The sequence below is a fragment of the Carassius carassius genome, chromosome 19 (genome assembly GCF_963082965.1).
Source record: "Carassius carassius chromosome 19, fCarCar2.1, whole genome shotgun sequence".
NCBI classification, from domain to species: Eukaryota; Metazoa; Chordata; class Actinopteri; order Cypriniformes; family Cyprinidae; genus Carassius; species Carassius carassius.
The window spans coordinates 13730110-13755577 of NC_081773.1; the positions used below are offsets into that span (position 1 = coordinate 13730110).

A 25468-nucleotide genomic window follows, 5' to 3' on the forward strand; every position below is an offset into this window, starting at 1 on the left:
GCATACTTGCACATATCCATCCTTCCACAACACAGGAAGCTTCTGAGGTTCGCTTTCGGGGGCAAAGCCCACCAATATCGAGTACTTAACCCTCGGCCTTGCACTCTAACCCCGCACATTCATGAAATGTGTAGATGCGGCTCTGGTTCCCCTCCGTATGCAGGGCATCCGCATTCTGAACTATATCGGAGCATTCTGAACTCAATCCGCATTCTGAACTCAATCAGAGCAGATGGCAGTTCGACATCGAGATGTCGTTCTCGCACATATGCGGGAGCTGGGTTTGAGACTGAACGCCAAGAAGAGTGTACTTTCTCCAGTTCAGAGAACCACCAATCTAGGCGTAGTGTGGGATTTGGCCACGATGCAGGCACGTATGGCTCCTGCTCGGATCGAGTCAATCCTTACCTCAGTCAAGAGAGTCAGAGAAGGCCAGTCACTCACTGTCAAGCAGTTTCAGAGACTGTTAGGGCTTATGGCAGCTGCGTCCAACGTGATACCTTTTGGCCTCCTGCACATGAGACCCCTAAAGTGGTGGCTCAAGACCAAGGGATTTTCCCCAAGGGGGAATCCATTACGAACTATCAAGGTCACGCAGCGATGCCTTCGTGCCTTAGACATGTGGAAGAAACCTTGGTTCTTGAATCATGGCCCGGTGCTGGGAGCTCGTGGTCACCGTGTAACGCTAGTGACAGACCTCACCGGTTGGGGTGCAGTCATGAGTAGCCACCCTGCCCGCGGTCTGTGGAGCGGTCGCCATCTGACATGGCATACCAGTTGTCTAGAGATGCTAGCTGTGCATCGAGCATTGAAATATTTCCTCCCAGACCTAAGAGGTCACCATGTGTTGGTGCGCACCGACAACACAGGTGGTGAAGTAGATATGGAGAGTTTTTGGACCTCTTTGCGACTATTATCGCAATATACCCTCTGTTTCTCTCTAGTTCATCCAGTTCCTCTGGGACTGGACGTTATGGTACAGACCAGGCTGAGGCTTCGTCTGTATGCCTTTCCCCCTATCGCTCTGCTCCCGGGAGTTCTGGCGAGAGTACGCCAGGACGGGGTCCATCTTCTATAAGTAGCCCCGTTCTGGCCGGGCCAAGTATGGCTCGCAGATCTGATCTCTCACCTCCATTACGGTCCCGTATTCCCCCATGGGACTTGGTTGTGGTGTTAGAGGCTCTTTGTAAAGCTCCATTTGAGCCAATACAAGATATCTCAGATAGACATCTGACCCTTAAGACTGCCCTGTTACTGGCTATTACTTCTCTAAAGAGAGTTGGAGATCTTCAGGCCCCCTCGGTGGCCCCTACCTACTTAGACTTTGCCCCTGGTATGGCCAAAGCATTCTTATACCCTCGAGCGGGTTATGTTCCTAAAGTTCCCTCTGTTACGCCACAACCTATAGTACTGCAACCTATAGTCCCTTTCGGGAGCCAGACCAGGAGAAGCTAAATTGTATGCGTCCAGTTCGAGGACTGGACGCATGCGTCCACAGAGCTGCCCTGTGGAGAAAATCTGACCAATTGCTTGTTTGCTATGGTCCTCCTAAGAACGGTTCCCCTGACTCTAAGCAGACCCTTAGTCATTGGAAAGTCGAGGCTATCCACGTCTCCTATGAGTTCTCTGGTCTTCCCCTTTCTTTGGGAGCCAAGGCTCACTCTACTCGGGGTATGGCTGCCTCTAAGGCCTTTCTAGCAGGTGTGTCCCTCTTGGACATCTACAACGCTGCGGGATGGTCCACGCCCTCTACATTTGCCAGATTTTACAATCTCGATATGCGAGCCGCTCCTGGCTCTTCTGTCCTCTTGTCTTAGCTGTGCTCTTCGGATACACACTAGGCAGGGGATTGGTAGTCTGGCAGCGTTGGCACATCGTTCCCCAAAGCACTTGACGCAGCATCTCGTTCCTTCGAGGAACTAGGGTTACATTCATAACCTAGAGACGTTTTCTTTCAATTTGCATTCTCCCAAATCCCTTTTCAGCTCTCCCTCAGCCATGCCACAGGGGGCAGAGCTCCTTTGCATGCTCTCTGTCTATGGTTTCTCACTCGTGGCGGGCTTTGTTGCCGGGTCTCACACCTGATCTGACGATCTGTGAGGCTCTTGCTCCGTGGCGATCCTCAGCTCTGTCACACTCCTATGTGATGACTCGTTGTCACAATATGCTGCTGGAAGGAAAGAAGGAGCCGTGGATAAATAAAAGTGTAGTTTATTAAATCCAACACATAAGTTAAATCCACACGTGAAAGGGAATGAAGAACACGTACACAACTTGTAGACCCAACAAAGGAGGAACAGAGTGGAACTAAATACATGACTTAACAAGGCATTAACAAGACAATATTTTTATGGTATAGCATGTTTTTCCTGGTTACACAATCATGTATGAGCCATATAATACTTGGAAATATATCAAAACAATATAGCTCAAATAAATCAAAACACCAAAGCAAACAGGCAGGAAAGATTTGTCACCTCGGTGCAATCACACCTCTAATCCCTAACAGAGATATCATCAGTTGACAATCTTTTATTGATATACTCTTCCAAACAATTGCTTTCAGATGCTAGATATAATGCTTTTGTCTAGAATTACATTACAAATTTGATTATAGACAGATACTGTATCAGCTTTCTATTGAAATTAAATTTACGGGTAATATTTAAATGATATCAATATACCTAAGAAATGTTTGTGAGCTCATGTACAAGCATATGTGTTTTTGTGACAGTGTACCTTTTCATGTATATTTGTACTCAGCATGATGCAGAGAAATGTTGCATGCTGCAGAGAAATGTTCATGTGTCACACACACACACACACACACACACACACACACACACACACACACACACACACACACACACACATGCTGAAATGAAGACTTCTCTCCCACAACCCTCTTTCTATTTTCCTTTCATCTCCAATCACATGGTTAACGTCCTGCCAAACCTTGTCATTTCCATACTGGCTTCCTGTCAACGTGTCATTCTTAGTCTTCCCCCACCATGCCATCTGCCATACAAGTTCCCCATCCTAAGCGAAACTGGCGCTTATTGAAGAAAGATGCCCTCAACTTTTTCTGTCATGCTTCCCAGCCTGTGAGTCGGCATACTGCCCTTAAAGAAAGTGTATCATCCCTTAACATGGCACAGATCTGTAACAATTTTCTGTTTACACTTGAAGGTATTGAAATGATAGAAGGTTTTTAGTTACACTTTATTTTAAGGTGTCTTTGTTACACGTTACATGTATTTACTATTAAACACCAAATATCCCTAAACCAAACCTAACCATTTAGTAAGTACATATAGTTAATTCATATTATTCCTTAAATGTATAATTACACTGTAACAAGGACACCTTAAAATAATGTGCAGTTTAATGTGCAGGGACCATTGTAAGTAACCAATTTTTAACACCACATTGCAACATCCTGGCAACCACCCAGTATTGTGTCTGCATTTTGAGCAGGAAAGCAATCACCTTTTCTTCAGAATATCTAAACATCCAGTTCATTCACACAAAAGAGCTCTGTGCATAGCTAATGTCAGGTTAGATTGAAGAAAAAACAAGATTATCCTCTTTGAAGTGCATTTCAACTTCTGCTCTCTGAAGACATGATCGGGCCTTGTTAAAGCAAGAAGGCGGCAAACAAAAGGGATGATGGGAGATAATGTTTTGGCACTGCTTTTTCTTCAGGCATACACAGCATTTGTGTCTTAAATATATCTTTTGGTTTTCCGTTATTCATTTCTTGTTTTATCATAGCTCTCTTGTCTGCTGCGTCCCAGATGAGAGAGGACACATTTAAAAACTTTCCACTCTCATTAAATCACAGATTTTGGCTTAATTACATTTTGTCTATAGTGAACGCTCTTAGGGCTTTGTGTGCCATACTGAAGTGTTCTCCTGCTTATTTGTGAGGATTTTTGTCTGTGTCTCCCTCTCAAGAGTCCTCTTTCCTCTTTTGCTTTTCACACTCTCCCTCTCTCAAACACCTTTCAGTTCGCTCTCACACACCCTCGCACAGCTCCACTTGGCTTGTTCCAGAAATGAGCACTCTCTACCCATCCTGGGCTGCATTTGCCTGTTCACAAACTGTCATCTTCTATTTTAAGGGCCTGATGTTGTAACATCATTTGCTTAATCCCTGATTACCATTTTTTTTTGGATCACATATTTAGGCTAACAAGATAACATATTCGGTAGGGTTAAAAAATGATTAATAAAGTTTCATGTTAACATTATTTACCTACATAAGTTAACCTGAACTATCAGTGTGCACTTTTTAATTTTGGATAATGTAAATTTAAACATTTAGTAATAGATTTAAAAAAAAAGACAGAAAAAGTGGTATCTGTTACCATTAACATGATTAATATATAAAATATATTGCTAACTGACTGCTGTTAACCAGATGAGCCTGTGTTAGTAGCTGTTACAGGTTGTTATCCAGGGATAACATACCTTGGAATGTCCCGACTGACCAAACCAGAATCAAGTATTCCACAGAGCCTTGTAATAACTAACATTAACAAATGATGCCTTATTATAAAATGTTACCAATTAAAATAATTAATAATACATAAAAAGTAGTTTAATTAAAATTAAATCAGAAGTTTAAAAACATTATAGTTATTAAAAAAAGAAAGAAAAAAAGTTGCGCTAACTAAAAAAATAAATAATAATAAACCTACAGTCAACTAGCAACTGACAACCTCAAAATTTTGGTTCATCTAATGAGTAAAAGCCAGTCTACTGAATTTTAAAATATTTGTCACATCAACTAAAGATTCTTCTTGTTCTTCTTTATAAATACTCTTATGTTATATTTTCAAAGCTTACTTCATAAAATGGACAGAAGGGCAATCATTTATGCTAATAAATATAAAAGGGGTCATATGATGCTATTTTTTAAAGATCATTATTTTGTGTATTTGGTGTAACAGAATATGTTGACATGCTTTAATGTTTAAAAACACATTATATATATATATATATATATATATACAAAGTACAGACCATATATATATATTTATATATATATGCGCTTATTTTCCATTTTGCATTTAGGCCTACTTGTACTTTTACTTTCAATACTTAAGTACATTTAAGCCACGGATGGTTAAGACAGCTGACTCCACTTTCTCCACTTTCCACTGTCTCTCTCTCTCTCTCACACACACACACACACACACACACACACACACACACACACACACACACACACACACACACACACACACACACACACAAGCGCGCACACACACATCCGCGATGCGCAAACTCTGCATTTGAACATTCAATAGCAAATACTTAAACTATTAAGAAAACAGTAGCTTCAGAAGCACCAAATTGTCATAGCAAAGTCAGAATTACCTCCTCTTCTAGGTTCACAAAACAGTCATCCATAAAATGCGTTGTTGTTCTGTTGTAAGTAATCTTAAAGATTCCTAAATGCACCTACTCTCGGAAGGCCAAATAAAGTGCTTTTGCTTTCGCCTAGATACACACAGCATCTCCCTTACATGGCTGCTTCAACAATAACTGCAGTTACTGAAACCACCTCTTCTTTCTTTGTGTGAACATTTGGGTGGCATTACACAAATATTTCCACATAGTGATGTAGACATGTTTGAATGAGCTGTTTTAGGGGGGCGTGGCGGAGTCTTAACTTTTATAAAGAATATCTCTTTTGATTTGAGACTTTAGTCTTTGCAACTTTACAGATCTTTACAGAGCTTGTAACACTCCAAATTGAAATCGCATCATATGATCCCTTTAAATCCAAAAGTTGCAATGAGATGCACATAATATACCTCAACTCATGATTCTCAAGCATGGTGATAATTAATAAATGTTAAATCAGTAAAAATATGAACTCTGAATTATATGACAGCTGACAGTGACAACAACAGAAGCAGCATAAATTAAGCCAGTAAAATGTATAACAATGATAATATCTGAAAAATAATTACCACAAAAGGTTTTAAAGCTTCAATGCATAAACATTTATAGCATTACACTAATCATTCCAGACAAGTAGTAATGAATTTTGTGTACAAGGTGTAATATGTAATAATTAGATATAGCCAGAGTTTAGGAAAAATAATGATACTGGCTTAATTCAAACGTTCAGATTCTGTTTAGCATATTGTTAAACTCGATTGCAGGCAGTAAATGAATTAGACTGAGGTCAACTGTTTAGTGAATATGCCACTGAAAGTTGTTTTCATTGGTGTGGCTAATGACATTTATGAATAATGGAATATCTTTACCATCTGAATGAATAATATTCTGTTCAATCTCACACACAACCCTTACTTACACACACATCCTTTAACACCATGGTTTATTCTTATTTGCTCACTCACAAACTCACAAAATCTGTTCTCTCTCTCTCTCTCTCTCTCTCTGTCACGTGGCTGTGCTTCTTTTTATGTCTGCTGTATCAGTGTAGCTCTCTCTCTCTCTCTCCAGCTCACTCTCTAGGCTATAATCAGCAGTGTGGGGGCTGTCCCCATAGTTTTCCCAGGGCTCTAGGGGCCAGTGACAGAGCTTTGTGTTTTAGAAAGAAAGAGAAGGAATGAGAAACAGAGACCTGTGCATTCAGCTTGGTAATTATGTTGCCAAAGTGCCACGCAACTTGCTGTGGTACAGCACTAATAAATTGCCTGCTGTCTGCATTTTACTTTTCTCCATGCTCTGGTTTTAGAAAGAGACAAGATGGAAAATGGCAAAACAACAAGTTGTCTGTGTCTCTATGTCCTTTTTCTTTTCTTTTGTTATGGCCCATCAGTGTTTTGATGTACAAATTTCAAGTACAAATGCAAACATCTCACCTGTCTAAACTAGCAGATTTAGCAACACAAAACAGACTCCATTTACGTATCTTATATGTAGCCCTTGGCACAAAAGATGTGCATGTGTGTGACCCTGGACCACAAAACCAGTCTGGACCACAAAACCAAGTCGCTGGGGTATATTTTTAGCAATAGCAAAAAAAAACTTAAAAACAAAAAAACAAACCTTGAATGGGTCAAAATTATTGATTTTTCTTTTCGTTATTTATTTTTCTTTTAATTATTGTAATTTTTTATTAGTAATATGCATTACTAAAAATCCATCTTCAATTTTCTCAGTATTTAGATTTTTTTGTTGCGCACACACACACGCACACACACACACACACACACACACACACACACACACACACACACACACACACACACACACACACAGTAACTTCTAATTTATCTTTTGATATAAGAAATACATATGTCTGGACATTTCCCTTTTTAGATTCAGTCAGCAGTCTTACCATGGTAAATGTTATCCTATTCCAAACATAACTCTGTCACCAGTATCCTTACTGCTGCTTGTACATGGATTGTGCAACATCATGAAGGCCTGGTGTCAATTAGATGCGTTTACTAATGGGAGCGGTTCTGGGAGCTCATAGTCACACTTGTAAACAGTAGCAGCACATGAGTAGTGGTAATCAACTGTGATCTGAGTGCCAGCTGTTCCTGCAAGTTACTTTCTGAGCAGAATTATTTAGGATCTGTACTTGCCAACTTATGAGACCGGGAAAGACCTTTTGGACAGAGCAGCACAGCTGTCAAAACTATTCACCAGGGTTTCAGAGGGCAACTTGAAATACTTCTCATTTACAGTTTACACTGTAGAAAGAAAAGGCTTTGGATTCCCATTGAGGCAGTTAATGGAAGCTTCTATGTGTATTATTGGAAATATTTTGGCTTGTTCTGTGAATGTAGCAGTAAAAGAGAATTTTTCAACTTGTTCCAAGGTTGTCCTCCAGAATGCCAAATACTAAGCCTTTGCACCTTTGCAAAGTTTATAAAGGAACACTAGCTGAAAAGCATACAACTGAATGCCAGTGCAACCACACTTGCAATAGAAACCATGGAGTTAGACAAGTCATTGCAAATGAGCATTTGTTACAAAGCCCTTTTAAATACTTCTAAAAAGCACAAATTCAGCCTGAATGAAAAGCCTAACTCTATAGTGTCTGGCAACACCTTATTGTCTCTAAAAATCTGCACTCAGCAGAGTTTAGTGCATGCCAATTGCAGACATACATATAAACCTACAATACAGTCTGGCAGGATTCCTGAGATTTCTGTTTTATGTCTTAGTTGCTTTAAGATCAGTACGCATGGAAGGCTTTGCATAAGCATTACATTTGGCTTAACAAACAGTAATGGGAAATCATTAATCTTTATAAAAGCAGGCAATTATTATTAAGCATATTTATTCATTTGACATTTGTGGTGGCAGTAATTATGTAGTGGCTGAAGCTTCTATATTTGTAATTGTTTTCATATAAAAGGGCTTGAATTTTAGGTTCGAAAGGACTTCATCCAAGTTCTCATGATTGACACATCACTTTCCGCAATATTCTTTTCTCAGTTCTTTTAATAGTGCATCACTAATTGCATCTCAATGCTGCTCTAGATCTGAGCTGGACTCTTTAGTATGAGTTTTTAGTATGTGGAGGTTATAGGTTTCAGCTCTCCTGCTCCTTCATTTACTGTAGCTCAACCAACCTCTAAATGTCGTAATCAATCAAACATCCATCGTCTTCTTACAACTGTATAATTATTAAAGTCTGTCTGTTCCTCTGCTCCCATATCACACTGTGTTTGAATGGTTTTATATATATTGTGATATACCGTATGACAGTTTTATAAATAAGGCTTTAATATTAAGCAACTTCCCAGTTAATCAGTTCACAAAAATAGTTCCACAGCAACACAGCATAACTGTCACACATATCCGAGCAACAAAGTATTGTCATTTCAAACGAATCTCTGGTTTTGATTGAATCAATGATTAATTGACTTAAAAAAAGTATATTCTACAATATTTACATTAGCATGACTGTGTGTAGTATGAATGTAATCCAGATATACTCCAGTCATCATATTGCCATATTGTCGTCTCACTGTCATTCACAAATCCTCTCCCCTGTGGCCTCATGTAAAGTGTCCATTGGAAGCACACTTCAGAATCTCATCTGTACGCAGAATGAACAGAACAGCATCTCATGAAAGTTTTTCTCTGTAATTCACAACACATATGAATGCACATGAATTTGCTCTAAATGAGTGACCACATACCCAAAGTTAGTCTTTTGCATAAAACATGGCCATGTTTAAGGACTTCTCACACAATCTTTCCTGTAGAGCTTTTCATCATTATCAACAAACATATGACCCCTGAAAGCATGTGCAGCTAAACCCACAAGCAATGGCAAGTGTGCCATCATTAAAATCAGTTCAAAGGCAATAAACAAATAACATATAGTGACTCAGATTATAGACCTCTCATTAGCCAGCTGGACATATGCATAACTGCATCTTAATGCAGAGGAAATTTGCAGCTTGAGCTATAATGCAGGTTTTCTTACTCTTTCACTGGATATGGTAAAAACAGATATTTAAAATGAAATATCTGTTTATGAAATCTTAGCATGATCTCTGAACCTGATCCACCAACTAACATAAGACACACACACACACACACACACACACACACACACACACACACACACACACACACACACACACACACACACACACACACACACACACACACCACACTCCATCATGAAATAGTTCATTATTTATGGGAAATCGCTGGAAGTCTTGTTATTTTATTCATCAAGGTCCCTTTGGTTCTTTTGCCCTGTAGCAAGATGTCTGCTTAGCAGAGGCTGTTTACATGCAGCATTTCCAAAATCTGAGATCTCTTCTTACTTGTCTGCTTTGAGTACTCTTGTATTGAAACATCCAGAAACATTCAAGCTTCTTCATTCTTGAGGCATTGCAGTTCAATTAATGTATATGTAAATTGCTCTTTATTCCTAATTACGAATTCATTCTCATTCATAGCATTATAAAATTAAACCTTCTCAAGCATTACATTATTCAGAGCCACCAATAATGACAAACTAGTCCCTAATATTCCTGTCTCATCAGTTGGACATAAATAAAACAAGTTATTGGTGAATACTGATTTGGTACATTACGTACATTACGAATGATCTTACCTTGAGAATACATAACAGTTCTTTTTTTTTTTTTTTTTAACTCACTACAAAAGCATTGCAACTGTGCAGTATCAGAGAACAATTTTAGTTTTCAAAAGACTTTCAATCACTTTTTCACTCAGATCATGAATAGAGGCTTCAAACCAGCTTAATGTCAGTTATGCTTTATTTGAAGCATTTATCAGCACTGCATGCTAGATTTGATTGTATGAAAGAATGACAACCTAGTGGCACTGTTACTTTTAAAATGCATTTAATATTTTATGTATTTAGCAGATACTTTTATTCAAAGCAATTTTCAGTGAATTCAAGATATATATTTTATGTAAAAGTGGCTGTTAAATTCATACAAGTAAATGAGCATATTTCATGAAGAAGCAGTACACTTAGATGCTCTGGATCTTGCCCATTTCACTTACTGTTTTTCCAACCTGTCATACAGATTAATGCAACTTTCATCATGGGTCTGGGTCTAGAACTCACCAGTCTAGCTGGCTATTCAAAAGTAAAAAATGATATATTCTTGTTATTACCTGAAATAACATTTTTGAAAAAAGTTGCTTTATAGCCCCCAGGCCAAGTGCAAAGAGCAAAGTACAAACCATCAAATGTATACACAGCAGGCTTGCTTTTGAGTTTTGTTGATAAAGTAAAGCTTTTTATCTAAAATTCAGGGGGAATTAAATGTATTTTGTACAATTGATATAATCTCTGAGGGAGAAAAAGCCACAGGCAAAGCAGTGGAGATAAAGAAGACAAAAAAGTCATTAAAATGAGTCTATGTGAAACCATACAGAGAAAGCAGAAGAATCTGCTATATATACAGTACAGACCAAAAGTTTGGACACATCTTCTCATTCAAAGAGTTTTCTTTATTTTCATGACTATGAAAATTGTAGAGTCACACTGAAGGCATCAAGGGCTATTTGACCAAGAAGGAGAGTGATGGGGTGCTGCGCCAGATGACCTGGCCTCCACAGTCACCGGACCTGAACCCAATCGAGATGGTTTAGGGGTGAGCTGGACCGCAGACTAAAGGCAAAAGGGCCAACAAGTGCTAAGCATCTCTCGGGGAACTCCTTCAAGACTGTTGGAAGACCATTTCAGGTGACTACCTCTTGAAGCTCATCAAGAGAATGCCAAGAGTGTGCAAAGCAGTAATCAAAGCAAAAGGTGGCTACTTTGAAGAACCTACGATATGACATATTTTCAGTTGTTTCACACTTTTTTATGTATATAATTCCACATGTGTTAATTCATAGTTTTGATGCCTTCAGTGTGAATCTACAATTTTCATAGTCATGAAAATAAAGAAAACTCTTTGAAAGAGAAGGTGTGTCCAAACTTTTGGTCTGTACTGTATATATATTATTTTGTAATATCATAGCAAATATATCAGGAGACTTCATGACTCCACCTGATCTCCAAAGTCACTTTGACTGAGCTGAACCATAAAAACAAGTGACCAATCATACATTATGCATCAATTCTATTTTTTAATTTGTAAAACAAGCTCATTAAACAATAAACTTAGGTAATATATCTTGTCTAGCCATAAAACAATACGCATTAGACCTTTACAACCATGAGTGGCGTGTTTGAAGCATTAGATAATTGAAAAAGCTGTATGCAATTCATAGTTCAGATTAGTGGTGTAGTGTCAAGTTACCTCATTAAAAAGATATATAGATATATAAGAAAATAAGAAAGAGGGGAAAGACAGACATTTGAATATCAAAATATTAATTCCAGCTTCTTTTCTATTACTTGACGAATGTGTGCAAGAGAGAAAGAGAGAGATGTGGAGTGGATTCATGCGGTTTAGGCAACTTCAATGGTGACATAATCTCTAGGAACCATCAAATCTGAAATGTAACAATAAAAGTAAACAGTATTTTCATATTGTCTGGTAAACAAGATTTCTAGTGTTTATTTTGCCCATCTGTTGTGTCATTTATCTCTCTATTCAGTCGCAGAGAGATTTGTTAACCACTTTAGATGAGAGTGTTTTGTCCATCCCAGGGGTCCTGCATAAATCACCCAGATCTTTTTTTTTTACATTGGTAATGTTTCATCACAGCAAAAGCAGGTAGATTTATTAAAACTCATATGGAAGAGCTTGTTAGTGGGATTTGCATCATTCAATGCAGAGTAACTAGGATAAACAGGAAGTTGCAGAGAAAACATGAGCCAATACTAACTACGAAAATGCAGACGTGTCACTGCTCATGTACACACCACATCATAAAGAGACACATTTCAATATTTGAAATGCAGTTTATCAACTGAACCATCTGGGATACCAGCCTGACTGTTCTTCACCTTTATTTGTATTGCCAGTCAATGATGGCTACTCACCAATGAAATAAGTAAACATTAATATGAAAAAAGATATAGTAAAAGACTGGCAAAAAAAAAAAAAAGTGTCAATACCAGATAGTGAAAATTTTTTGCTCTCCTCTTGTTGGACTGGGACATAAAATAAAGATAAGATTTATTTTATTTTATTTTTTTCTAATTAATTGTGATGATATTACAGTATAAAAGTCTTTGTAACAACATAACTGTTTGCATATATTTGTATATGTGTGGGTATATGTATTCTTACTATTATTTATTATCATTAATGTTACACACACACACACACACACGCACACACGCACACACACACACACACACACACACACACACACACACACACACACATACACACACACATATATATATATATATATATATATATATATATATATAATATTTTTTATACATATAGTTATTTATTATTGACCCCTTTTTATATTTTTTATGAAAAAAAACTTTTTTTTATTGATTTAAAAAAAAAAAATGATATAATGCTATAAGGAAAAAATATATATCTTTTTTAATGTTCTCTCCATCCTTTCTCCACAGCCTGAAAAGCTATTCTGCTGACTTCTTTGTGTTGTTGTCTTGAGGATGTGATTGGTAGTTTTTCTCACCTGCTCCCTCCACTTTATTATAGTATGAAAATCAATCTGTAGATCACCTCTCCATTTTAAATATCACAGTCATGGATAAATCTGCTCCCGTTCATAACCCTGTGAAATATTAAACACATAGAGAGAGAGGGAGAGGGGCGCCCAACAGCCGATGGATCAATATTTGCACCTCAGCACGAAGCAATAAATATTCGATTGGTGAGAATATGATTATTACTTCGTAGCCCTAAGAGATGATTTAATGACTGCAGATGAATAAAGGCAGCACATTCAATTCTCTTTGTCATTCATGATGTCTAATTTATTTAATCTTTCTTTTCTCTCTGTTGACGAGGAAACGCCATGCTTCAGAATACGTGCAGTCTAAAGTTAAGGCATATTTGTGCTTGATTCAGTGCTTGTTCTTGTTTCATCATTCACACTTTCAGATCTGAATCATGTTATTTTGACTCTGCACCTTGAAATCTTGAAATCTCAGGCATATGGATTTTTTTTTATCTACTCAGTGCAGTGGCCCTTGTACAGTACTAATGTACAGTATTAATTACAATAAATATATAAATTCTCAAGAAGAAATTTGCTTTAAAAGAGAAGTTAGTTCTGAGAAAATGTCTAGCTGCATTTGTTGACAGATGCAACTTGTTTTAGTATTTTCCAATGCATTCATATTTTGGGGGGCTACTGTATACAACTTTGATATGCTATAACCTATATACTGTCCTTGTATTTATTACATATTCAGAGGAAAATTGCAGAAATATCAACATAAACCAAACATACATTCACTTAATGCAATACAAACCATTACATAGACTGCAAACCAAAATGTTTCTGATAATCATTAACAGAAAGCTCACCGCAATCACAGTGTAGAAATGGCTAGTTTCTTCACTCCTGTCACATTCATTCAGACATCTATCAAAAGGTCAGATCGCTGCAGACAAAACAGATTCCCAGTAGGCTTGTGGAAAGTGCTTAAAGGTACCTTAAAGCATTGTTGAGAGGATGCGCAAAATGTTCAGGCCTCCAGTGAGTCTGGGGTGAGTGTGAAAACAGAGCTGGAGAAAATATCGCTAGCACAAGAGATTTCTGTTAACTCTTATTACTTTTGTTTCATTGCATTTTAAAAATTTGAACAGCTGCTGTGAAGTCAATAACTCTTTTATTCTGGGCTTTTGTTGAATATACTGAGTGTTGAAATGCAAATAACTTTGTTGCATTTCTCATGAGCAGACTTTTATGTCCTTCTCTTTGTTGTTTTTCTTTCACAGACAGTAACTTTGTGCTGGGGAACGCGCAGGTCCAGTCTCTGTATCCCATCGTGTATTGTTCTGATGGCTTCTGTGAACTCACTGGCTATGCCCGTGCAGAACTGATGCAGAAGAGCTGTGCGTGTCATTTCCTGTATGGGCCGGAGACCAGTGATAAACTGATGGCACAGATCCAGGGCGCACTGGACGAAAGGCGGGAGTTTAAGACAGAACTGGTCTTCTACAAAAAAGGAGGTAGGAGACTCTTCTTTAATTATATGCCTTTGTCTCCTGCACCAAAAGCAAATTACCAAGAATTTATTCCAATTCCCATAATATCTATCCTAAATAGTATTAGTCCATCCTAAAACTTACTACATGCTTGTTACAGTGTAATTATACATATAAGTATACATGTACTCACTAAAGGGTTAGGTTGAGGGTCTGCTTTAGTGTTAGTTACATGTAGTTATGCATTATTTATTGTTATTATAATAGTAAGTACATGTAACGTGTAACAAGGAGACTGTGAAATAAAGCGTTAACAGATATTGCATGCCAAAAATGCTTGAATGGTATGCTATTTCACCCAATAAACAGTTATTTATTCATTTATTATTGAAATATAAAATTTAAAAATGTAAATATAAAATATAAATTTGATTAATAATAAATTAAACTATTAATTATTTAATTATCAGTTACTATTGTTAATAATATTAAAGTTATTATTAAGAATTAAATGTAACATTCCGAAAAGGAGTTAATTAAAGAAGATGCTGAAGCAATTAAATCACTATAGTAATGCCGTGGATAAGAACACCAAATCAAAGCAAACTTTAAAATTAATTAATCAGAAAGGAATTTGCTATACTGAATTGATTAGAGTGACAAAGCAGGCATAGCTGCAGGCGATAATGAAATAATTAACACAGTGGGGCAATGGAGGGATACAAAGAAAATAGCAGAACCAAGTGACGTATAGAAAAATACATTTTAAATGTAATCAACCCAAGATTTTCTTCCAGTCTTGAGGAAATAGATTATTTGATGCAGCTTTCTGGAACAGTTTGTTCTGCTGTTAAATCTTTTATAACTGACATTAAGGAAAATGATATCTAACATAGCTGTGCTACATTAGATTTTCTCTATTGTCTAATAAAATAATTGAAACTCAAATCAATATTTCATGTGCATTTACCTATCAAGTAAGTAGCAGTGTAATAAGAGAGATAGGGTAAGTATGTTAGGAACATTATGCCTTACTCATTGATTTGTTTAGACCATTAGACATTTGAGTGCTTGCCATTTATATGGATGATAAAATGTAAAAACTGAATAAATGCAGTCTGAGCTTATATTAAACAGATCCGAAAGGAAAACATCTACAATGGCTCATTTTAAAAGTAAGCTTCCCTCACAGTAAATGCCCAAATAAAATTTCAGTCCAGACTACACACTGTACATATTTGAACAAATTGGCTTTAAATGCCTGCTGTGTTCTTTAATGTGTGTCTGGAGCAGCTGAGCATAGATTACGATAAAATCATATCAGAAGGAGCACAGCGTGTCGTATAGTTAATGCCATCCATGTTTTTTTCCCACCTGCGGTCAAGAGAACACAATTCCGTCTGTGTACCAGGAGACCACTGTGAATTGCTGTGAACATACAGCGTAGTCCTCTCTGTCAACCCCTATCAGACAACAGAACAGGTGGAGAGAATTTGGCAGATATTTAGAGCAAAATATTCTCGAAACACTGAACCGTTGACAACCGATTTCTCACCTGATTCACTTCAATTTAGCATTCGTGCAACATTCATCAGAGAAAATGTTCCCCCTGCAGTCTGTATTCACAGAGTCCGATCCATTCATTTGGCTGGTACAGGTATGTAAGAGATACTCAGCAGCTATTTGTTGTCTTATCAAAGAGAATAGGCTATTTGTGTATTCTTTCCAGTTTGTAAGGTTTGATTGTGGATTGTCTGGGCAAGCCACTGCAGTCCCAAACAGAACTCATCACGTCGCCTCTGTGCATCAGCCACAACAACACTCCTGCCACTTTGTCACTGAGTCAAAGGACTTCTAAACATTGGCACTAGCCAAAACACGTCTCACACACCTCTCGTGACCTCCAGGTTCAGGTTGAGGTTGCACATGGTTCAAAAAGAATAAAAGATCATAGCTGCTGTAAATTCTCCCTGTTGCATGGCTGCCATGTTGCATTGAGACACTGTCAGGCCTCTGTAAGATAAAGAACCTTAACAAACTGTCAGATGCAGATTCAATTATCACTTTGACATGAATTAAATAATTAAATAATAATAATAATACAATAAAATAAGAATGACAATTGAACAATCAGTCATTTAATGGTGGTGAAATACATATAGCCCTGCTGAAAAAACAATAGACACCATCACAAAATTTTTAATGGCTTTACTGATAGAAACAGTAATGGACCCATGTCGGTCTCTACTGGTAATTGATCACCTTCTATCAGTGGCTCGTTGAAACCAATAAATCCTAATGGAATATGTCCCAAAAAACACACTACAGAAAACCATTTTTAAATGGTTTTAATAGTTAAAAGTTGATGGTTTGTAAAGATTGTAATGGTATTTGTAGTGGAAACCCTTACAATTTTCTGTGATGGTTATATTGTCTTTCAGCAGAGAGAATTAAATCATCTTATGAATCATTTAAAGGACTGCTTTGTTTTTATTTATTTTCATTATTATATTATTAGATATTATACTTAATCCATGTCTTCTGAAGCAATCTGAACTTTTTTATAGCATTGCCTTTGGCGATCATTATTTCAGATTCAATTACTTCCCGGCACCATCTCACGCTCTGTGTTTTATAGTATCGTGACAATGTTGACAGTTTAGCTGTTTTAAAACTAGTGCAGCTTTTCCAATAATTATTTTTACAGTGCGTAGTAGCTCGGCAAATGCAACATCACTGTTTCAATGTATGAACTCAGTGAGGAATGAAAGCGTCTACTTAAACGGTCCTTTTTCACTCTTTTTCTCATTTGTAGATAGCGCTGGAAAGTCTGATTCATTCTAATGAATCGATTCATCCCGAATGGTTACCTCTCATACACTAATATCAAATACTATAGAATACCTAAGACGTGTCACACATATAGTTTTGAAGGGGGAAAAATGCAACACTAAATTTAGCTGCTCTATCGAATTAAGCCCCGCCTTCTGAGCAAAAGAGCCAATCACTAATTAGTAAAGTCAGCGCGTCACTTCAGCTTGCTGTTAGAAATCCTGGTTGCTATAGAAACAGTAAATGTTTTGAGATGTGTGCTAAGGACTCTGCATGCACCCTGGTGGGTCTAGACTGAAAAATAAAACTGGTTAAATAAGCTACTTTCTATCTTAGATTGTTAATTCATTCAAAACCCCTCACTGGTTTTAATGACTTGAATATGATTCATTTATTCAGTTGGGTGTATGTTTATTCATAAACACATAAGTTACATAAGTAATTCAGTACTTCATGTTTTGTTTGTAGGTTGTAGTGTAGCTAACTACGGTTTCAAAATAATAACTTGAATTGACTGCTGTTTCAGAGTAGCTTTGGTTTTGAGTAGCTGAAAATTCCTGTACATGAAATTCACAGGAAACACCTAATAGTTTGGTTCTTGCTGTTATTAACTGCAGCATTGAAGGCAAAACCCTGTTGTGTTTTATTATTGCTGTATACTCTATGGCCCTTTAATCACAAACTGTGGCAGTTTAAAATTCAAATCCACACTTTAAAAACATCAGTAAATAGCAAGTGCTTTGAGATACAATGCAGTTCATGCAGTGTATTAAATAGCTCTTATGTGAGGTTTAAGAATGATACCTGACCCTTATTGGCCAGTAATAATCATAACAACCTTCAGTCCATTGTGCAGTCAAACTAGTGGCTGTTTAATCATTCATTGTTGATCTTAGATGTTCACCACATGTGGGATAAATCAATTTATTGCATTTACCTATTGTCAGCAGCACATGCTTTATTCATAGGTTGGCATGTTGCTGTTCTTAGACCTTATTAAGTGTTTTTTTTTTACTTATTGCTCATTGTGTTACATGGCCTATGGTCGGTCTCTGACCGCTGGTTCAATGAAATGCATTCTTTTCTTATTGAAATTTACTTCTCTCGACTCAAGCTGTGCCTAATGAAAGGGCTTGTTGATACACACACACACACACACACACACACACACACACACACACACACACACACACAGAACTGTGTATCATTAGGGACTCCATCTTCCAACCAAGCATGTTCTACCTCTTTCTTTCCGTCTCCCTCCGTCTCGATTTAATGAGGCATGTTATGATACTGTGGCATAATGTTGAGCAGCTGCAGAACGTCAGAGAGCCTGCATGTGTGCTCACAAATACACACAGACACAAAACAGGGAATTCTGTGCTCAGCAGTCAAGACATGTTCTGCTCACCTGTCAAGAGACTACATATATAAACTGTGATTTACTATTAAAACAAAAATTCTGGGAATGCTAAATGCTCAGAAACAACAAATCAGACCACTCAATAAGAAAAAGACAGGAGATGAACATGTTTTGAAGAGATAATTAACTTTTTTTTTAATTATGTTTGAGCCACGTTGAACACTGTCTTTGTTCAGATCAAAGAAATCAGAGATTAGAGAGATAAGGAACTAAACACATCTAAAAATGATATCTAGCTAAATATAACAACTAATTGTATGTTTTCTTCTGTTGCAAAAAATGACTATTATTAATAGCAAAACTATTATTATCACATTAAAGAGTTGAATTTTGCTGAATGCCTATTTTATTATTGAAGCTGTCTTTTGGAGCAAAATAATTTAATAAAAATACATAAAAATATTTAGACATTTCAGTTTGCAATTTGTTTACATTATTATTTTAATGGGAAAATAAATATATTTATCCAGGATCTACTGTACATAAATCTATATACTAATGAACACTGACTGTAGAGCGCTCCCAAACTTCAGACAACTTGCTTTTGTGTTGCACTGCTCATCCTGTGAACTCCACCATTGTCTAATGTGTTTTTCTCATTGAAATAGTTTTTTTTTTTACATTTTTTTATTGGTATTTGATGTCAGTGATGGATATTCTCTGTGATAAGCATAAAGACCCAACTAATTGATAATGAAATGATTTGTTGGCATTTTTTAAAAAAGTTTCATCAATTAGTTATTGCAGCCCTAGATTCAGTCGCTAAAATCTAATGGATTCATATGAGATTCTCCTGCCAGACAGGATACGAAGCACTTTAGATGACAGTGACTTTGAGATGTCCTTCTGTGCTGCTTTTGCTATTTACTATTGCTATTTAAGTCTAGAGCTGCAAAAATAAATTTTCCATGTGTTCAGTTTAACTCAAGCTACAAATAAGGGCTCATGGGAAATGAAGGCAGTACAGCCAACTGAGAGAACCCCTGACAAAAGATAGTTTTGATTTAGACTAAAACTAATAAGTAGTCTAGGTCATATCATATCATTTATTTATCTATAATACAATTTTAAACATAAAGCCTGGTCTAAATATAAGGCTGAGTACTGTAAATGCCTGTCAATAAATGTGTGTCAATATTGAATGTTCATTTTGAGTTTGAACTCTTGACAGCTATTATGGATATTGTGTTTCGACAGGAACTCAGTTCTGGTGTCTTCTGGATATTGTGCCCATAAAGAATGAGAAGGGAGAGGTGGTGCTCTTTCTAGTATCACACAAGGATATAACAGACAATAAGAAAGTCCAAGATGAAGAACAGAGCCCAGAAAGAGGTGAGTGTCACCACCTGAATGATGGGATTTACCAAATAAATAAATATTCCAATTTGAAGCAAAAACATGGTTTTACAGACTAATGTCATAGGAAAACCTTTTTAAGTTCCAATATTATAAAATGTATTATAAAATATAGAATTTATATAGTAGTTATCAGCCAACTTTTTATCATTGGATCCCTAGTTTTGATTATCTAGTTCTTTACTAGTAAACCTTCTTTGTGCTGGTGGTTTACAGAACGTAGAAGCCATTACATTACATTGATTCTTACATAATTTGCTGCTTGTTGATCCAGTTTCTCAGATACCTTCAGTAATGTGGGTAACCTTTCAAAATACAAAATGAAAACACGTTTTTATTGTTGTTGTGTAGAACAAAGAAAACAATGATATAAAGAAAGAAAAACAAGAGAGTCAAAAATGGCTTTATACAGTAGAGCCTAAATTCCACTAATATTCAAACACATCTCAAACACCTGGTGTAGTCAGAGTCATACTTAGCAAGCTAATCCTCTGTTTCTCATTCCCTCTCTCGTTCTTGGATACAGATTTGTGTGTTTTGGATGCTTCTATACAGGCCAGCAGCATCTCATGTGGTGCTCGCTGTTACAGTAATCCTGACACCTCTCCTCCTCAGAGAGAAAGAGTGAACTGTAGACTGATAAAGAGAGAGATGGAAAGACATGCACAAGACACAGGGAGGGCCATGAAGAAAGCTTGGCATGGAGGTGTGAAGCTCCCTTTAGTGTCCTGAGCTTGAAAGCACGGTTACTGTTCATTTGGCTGAAGGATAAACAATGTACTGGCATTAGGAGTAATATATAACTGGTCAATGATGTCACCTCATTAAAAGTGAATAACATGAATCAATTTAAAAAGAGTGAGAGTTACATTCTTAATTATGTTGACCACGCCAAATATACTCAATGTTTGCTAAAAATAGTTGAAAATATAGTACTTTTTGTGTGTGAGTGTGTGTGTGTGTGTGTGTGTGTGTGTGTGTGTGTGTAATTTTGGAGCTTGAGATGTGTTTGTGTTCTAACAATCTTGCAGGTAGGGAATGGAATTAGATAAAATAATAAAACAAATCTGAATGACTCTGAACACCCCTGGTGCAGCAGACAGGATGAGATTTTTCAGAGAGCTTCTAAAGACTTGAATTGATTATTATAAATGTGCATGTTTATTTCCCACAGTGTACTTTATCTGTGTTCATAATTGTTCAAAAATAATAAAATTTTTAAGTTGCTGTTTTTCATTGGATGCATTTCTCTTCTGTAATATTTACAAAACCTTGATAAATAATGAATGTGAATGTAATTTGTTTTGGGCAGACAGTGTTAATAGCTAAATGTAATAGTGATTTCAGTGTAATTTCGGTCATTCAGAGGGTTATGGATAAAAAATTAAGCTATAGGATCTTAAAAGTAATGGTGGAAATATATTATCTATGCTTATCTGTGCTACCGATGCACATTAACGCTAACTTGACGTTGTTTAGTGTGTTGAGTCAAACAATTCAGAAATGAAATATACTAATATACTAAAACATATGGCTGTTCTCTGCTCAGACGAGGAGACGGGGCTGGAGGTGCACAAGGTCACGCAGCCACCAGGCTTCAATACCAACCGGCGACGCAGCAGAGCTGTGCTTTACCAGTTGTCTGGACACCTGCAGAAGCAAGACAAGAGCAAACTCAAGATCAACAATGTAAGACCCAGTTAGACACACTTAAATTCTTATAATTCAGACTTAAGACCTTAAGAATAATTCAAGTAGAAAACATTACTGTAGGAAATAAAAAGGAACTACAAAAATAATGTAAAGATAAATATAAAACAATATGCTGTGTTCAGCAATGATGCAAAGTTATTTACTACTTCTTCTGAAATGAGTTGGATTAGTTCTTTAATTCTTTTTGTGCTGCACACATCATACTAATTATACTGTTTATGAAAATCTTGAAAAAACAATCCAAAAAAAGTAAACATTTCTGAACATTGCTATCATATTTAGAACATGTTCGGTGAGAAGCCTCCCATCCCAGAGTACAAAGTGGCAGCCATTCAGAAGAGCCGTTTCATTCTCCTCCATTATGGCACCTTCAAAGCTGGATGGGATTGGCTGATCTTGTTAGCCACTTTTTATGTAGCAGTTACTGTGCCCTACAATGTCTGTTTCACCGTTGTTGGTGGGCGGGATGACGTGTCGACCCCAAGAAGTCCACCGAGTGTGAGCGACATCTTGGTAGAAATCCTATTCATGTTAGGTAAGGCTCAACTTACTGTCCTATTGTTTTTTTTTGTTTGTTTTATTTGTTTTTTTGCTGTGTCATTAATTTAGCAAAAATAAGTTGTTATGTCTCAATAATGGGTGATTAATACCAATGCCTGCTAATAAAGTACCCAGAGGACACCATCCTATTATTTTTTCAGGTGTGCGTGTACATTTGTGAGTCAGACCGTCTTTTATGTACCAGAGGTAATATACGGCCAGATATCTTTTAATTACCAAGCTGGTCAAATGTTCTAGATATTACTAAACAAATGTCACAAAACACATTTAGTATTTCTAAAGCGTCAAAATCGTGAGATCAAAACTAAAAAGATTTTGAAGGATAGGTCAGAAAATAGAAGTTTAATATGCGTTTTATAATTCAGAAATAATAATCATATTAATGTATTAGTAAAGTCAGATTTCTGTTTGTAACTGTTGAAGGATACAGGTGAAGAAAATACTCATATACAGACACATTAGATAAAATGTCAGATTTATAGCCATTACCTTTATATAAGAATTCCACAGTGAGGATAAGCACTGCTTAAGAGCAGTAGTCTTCAATGACAGAATCTGTTACTGCTCATTACACACAATTTCATAATACAGAGCAAATATTTGTATCATCAAAAGATTTGCAAAAAAGCTTCTGCTTTTCTGTTAAAGAAAAGCAGGAGCTGCGTTTACTAATCTTTGTAAGTACTATTTGCTGTAATTGCTACTTCTATTTAATAGCATTATAGTCACTAGAACCCAGACCAAACATTTATAACCAGTCACTGAACCAGGTAATTAATAAAATATAAAAATATTTTTCTGTGATATAGTAATTAACAAATATCAGTGTCTTCTAATTTTTCTAAAATATTTTTTCTTTATATCCCTGTTACAGATATTGTATTAAATTTTCGCACCACATTTGTGAGCACATCAGGCCAGGTGGTGTATGATGCACGCTCTATCTGTGTACATTATGTCACCACCTGGCTTTTTGTGGATCTGATTGCTGCGCTACCTTTTGACCTGTTGTACGCCTTCAATGTTAGTGTGGTGAGTGTTGATTTTTCTCATTTTGAAGATAATTTTACTGTTTATTCACAACCTTATAAACCTATATATTTTTGTTTTACCGGCCCTCACACAGAGCCTTGTGGGACACCACATTTCATATGATGTTGGTCATGCCATCTTAAATAATTATTCATTCTATGATTTCCTTTTGAACATTCAATATCTTTGTGTTTAGTACTTTGGAGTTCATCTGCTGAAAACAGTTCGATTGTTACGGCTTCTACGCTTGCTGCAAAAGCTGGAGCGCTATTCCCAGTACAGCGCAGTGGTACTCACATTACTTATGTCCATGTTCGCCTTGCTGGCACATTGGATGGCCTGTGTCTGGTATGTCATCGGCCGCAGTGAGATTGAGAACAACAGCCCTGGTTCCTGGGACATTGGTGAGTGCCATATCTACAAACTGTCAACATACAGTAGCTGTACCAATCTTTCAAGTTAAAATTCAATCAAACAGATTCTTAAGGTCTTCTAACAAGTCTTGAATACAATGTTTATAACTTATACTATCTGAGCTGAATTATAAATATTCCTCAGAATGGTATAAACTCCTAAAAAATATTGAATATCTATAATAGATGTTTTATTAAACCACATACTCTAAGTGAAATTAAAGCTCCCACAACAACAACATCAACAATATATTAGCATAAGTACTTCTGTCTAACAGATCAGACTGAGGCCTTGTTTTGTTTTTTCTAAATTGGACAGAACCCATCTCATTTATTTTCACATGTGAAAGAATTCTTTTCACAGTGTATCATATACAAGGATCATTATTAAATCCGTGTGGCCACTAATAATGTATTCTCATTATATTGATTGATTCTCATTATATTGTGATTTTAATAAAGTTGCAAATGGCTTTTTAAATTAGATAGACACATGAGAAAAAAAGGCCAGCCATAATGCTTTTTGTCAAAAGGACAGAACAATCTCTCTGGTTCTTCGAACAGCACACTTATGAGACAGTCTCTGATTTAAGACATTCTCTTAACATCATTCAAGTGTGTGTCACGTCTGAACAAATGTACCTTTTTTCATTTTTTTTTCATGTACAGGTGAATTACTGCATCAGTCTGACTTAGAAATGAACCTCTCTTCAATCCCCCATGTGTTACCCTATACATGAATAAGAAAAAAAAACCAAGGGTAAAAAAAGGGGGTGTGAGAAAAGAGTGTATGGTGACATCAATGACCTTTAACCTCATAGGACCTAATTTATTTAAGGTCATTGTCTTTTTTTTTTTTTACCAAGATAAACTTGGGAAAATATTTATTTAAATATATAAAATAATTTTATAAAACATTTAGTTCTGGTCCTTTAATTTGGTTCAGGTTCAAGTCTTTTTTTTCAGGTTACAGTTGGCAGTAGGTGGCGACAAGTGTCTTTAAAAGATAGTCATTGAATCACTCATAGAACCGATTTGTGCAGTATCACAACTACGGATGGTCTTTATAAATGATTTGAGTCATTGAATCATTTACACACAAGCCTAAAACGTAGGAGTTTCCAACCTATTCACACATACTATTTGAGCAGTTATTTATAGAAAGTCACCTGTAAGTCTAACACATGGCTGTAGCCAGGCTTTGAAAATTAGTGAGGTCCAGGGGGTTTCTATAATAACCCCCTTATTATAGAAATGTGCTATAACCCTATAAATGCAACTAATTATATATACTAACACTTTAAAAGAGACAGAAATGTAGATGTTTTTGGAGGAATACTCATTTTTAAATCATACATTTATTGCATAAAAGTTTGTTAATACTTTATTTATGGGGTGGATAATTTTATCAGTTGTTTATTATTAGTGGCGCAGAAGTTCAAACGTGTGTCACGCATATTTTGACGTGATTGACCCGGGTTCGGATCTGCCTTTTCCCTTTTCAAATATTAAATCACATCAGAAAAGCATTTATTTTCAATGAAAATTAAGTAAATAATCAAAAAGTTAAGGGTATGTATATATAATAAGGTGGCATC

The 25468-nt window shown here is 36.5% G+C and overlaps 1 protein-coding gene across 1 annotated transcript in view; it reads left to right on the forward strand.

Annotated features, from left to right (window-relative positions):
• LOC132095136 (potassium voltage-gated channel subfamily H member 8-like) overlaps positions 1–25468 on the forward strand; it is a 104569-nt gene that overhangs the window by 48207 nt on the left and 30894 nt on the right. The window contains exons 2-7 of the mRNA XM_059499918.1: positions 14331–14564; positions 19993–20127; positions 21701–21840; positions 22147–22399; positions 23300–23457; positions 23654–23861. Coding sequence (XP_059355901.1) covers positions 14331–14564; positions 19993–20127; positions 21701–21840; positions 22147–22399; positions 23300–23457; positions 23654–23861 — 1128 coding nt within the window. The remainder of the gene's footprint in view (positions 1–14330; positions 14565–19992; positions 20128–21700; positions 21841–22146; positions 22400–23299; positions 23458–23653; positions 23862–25468) is intronic.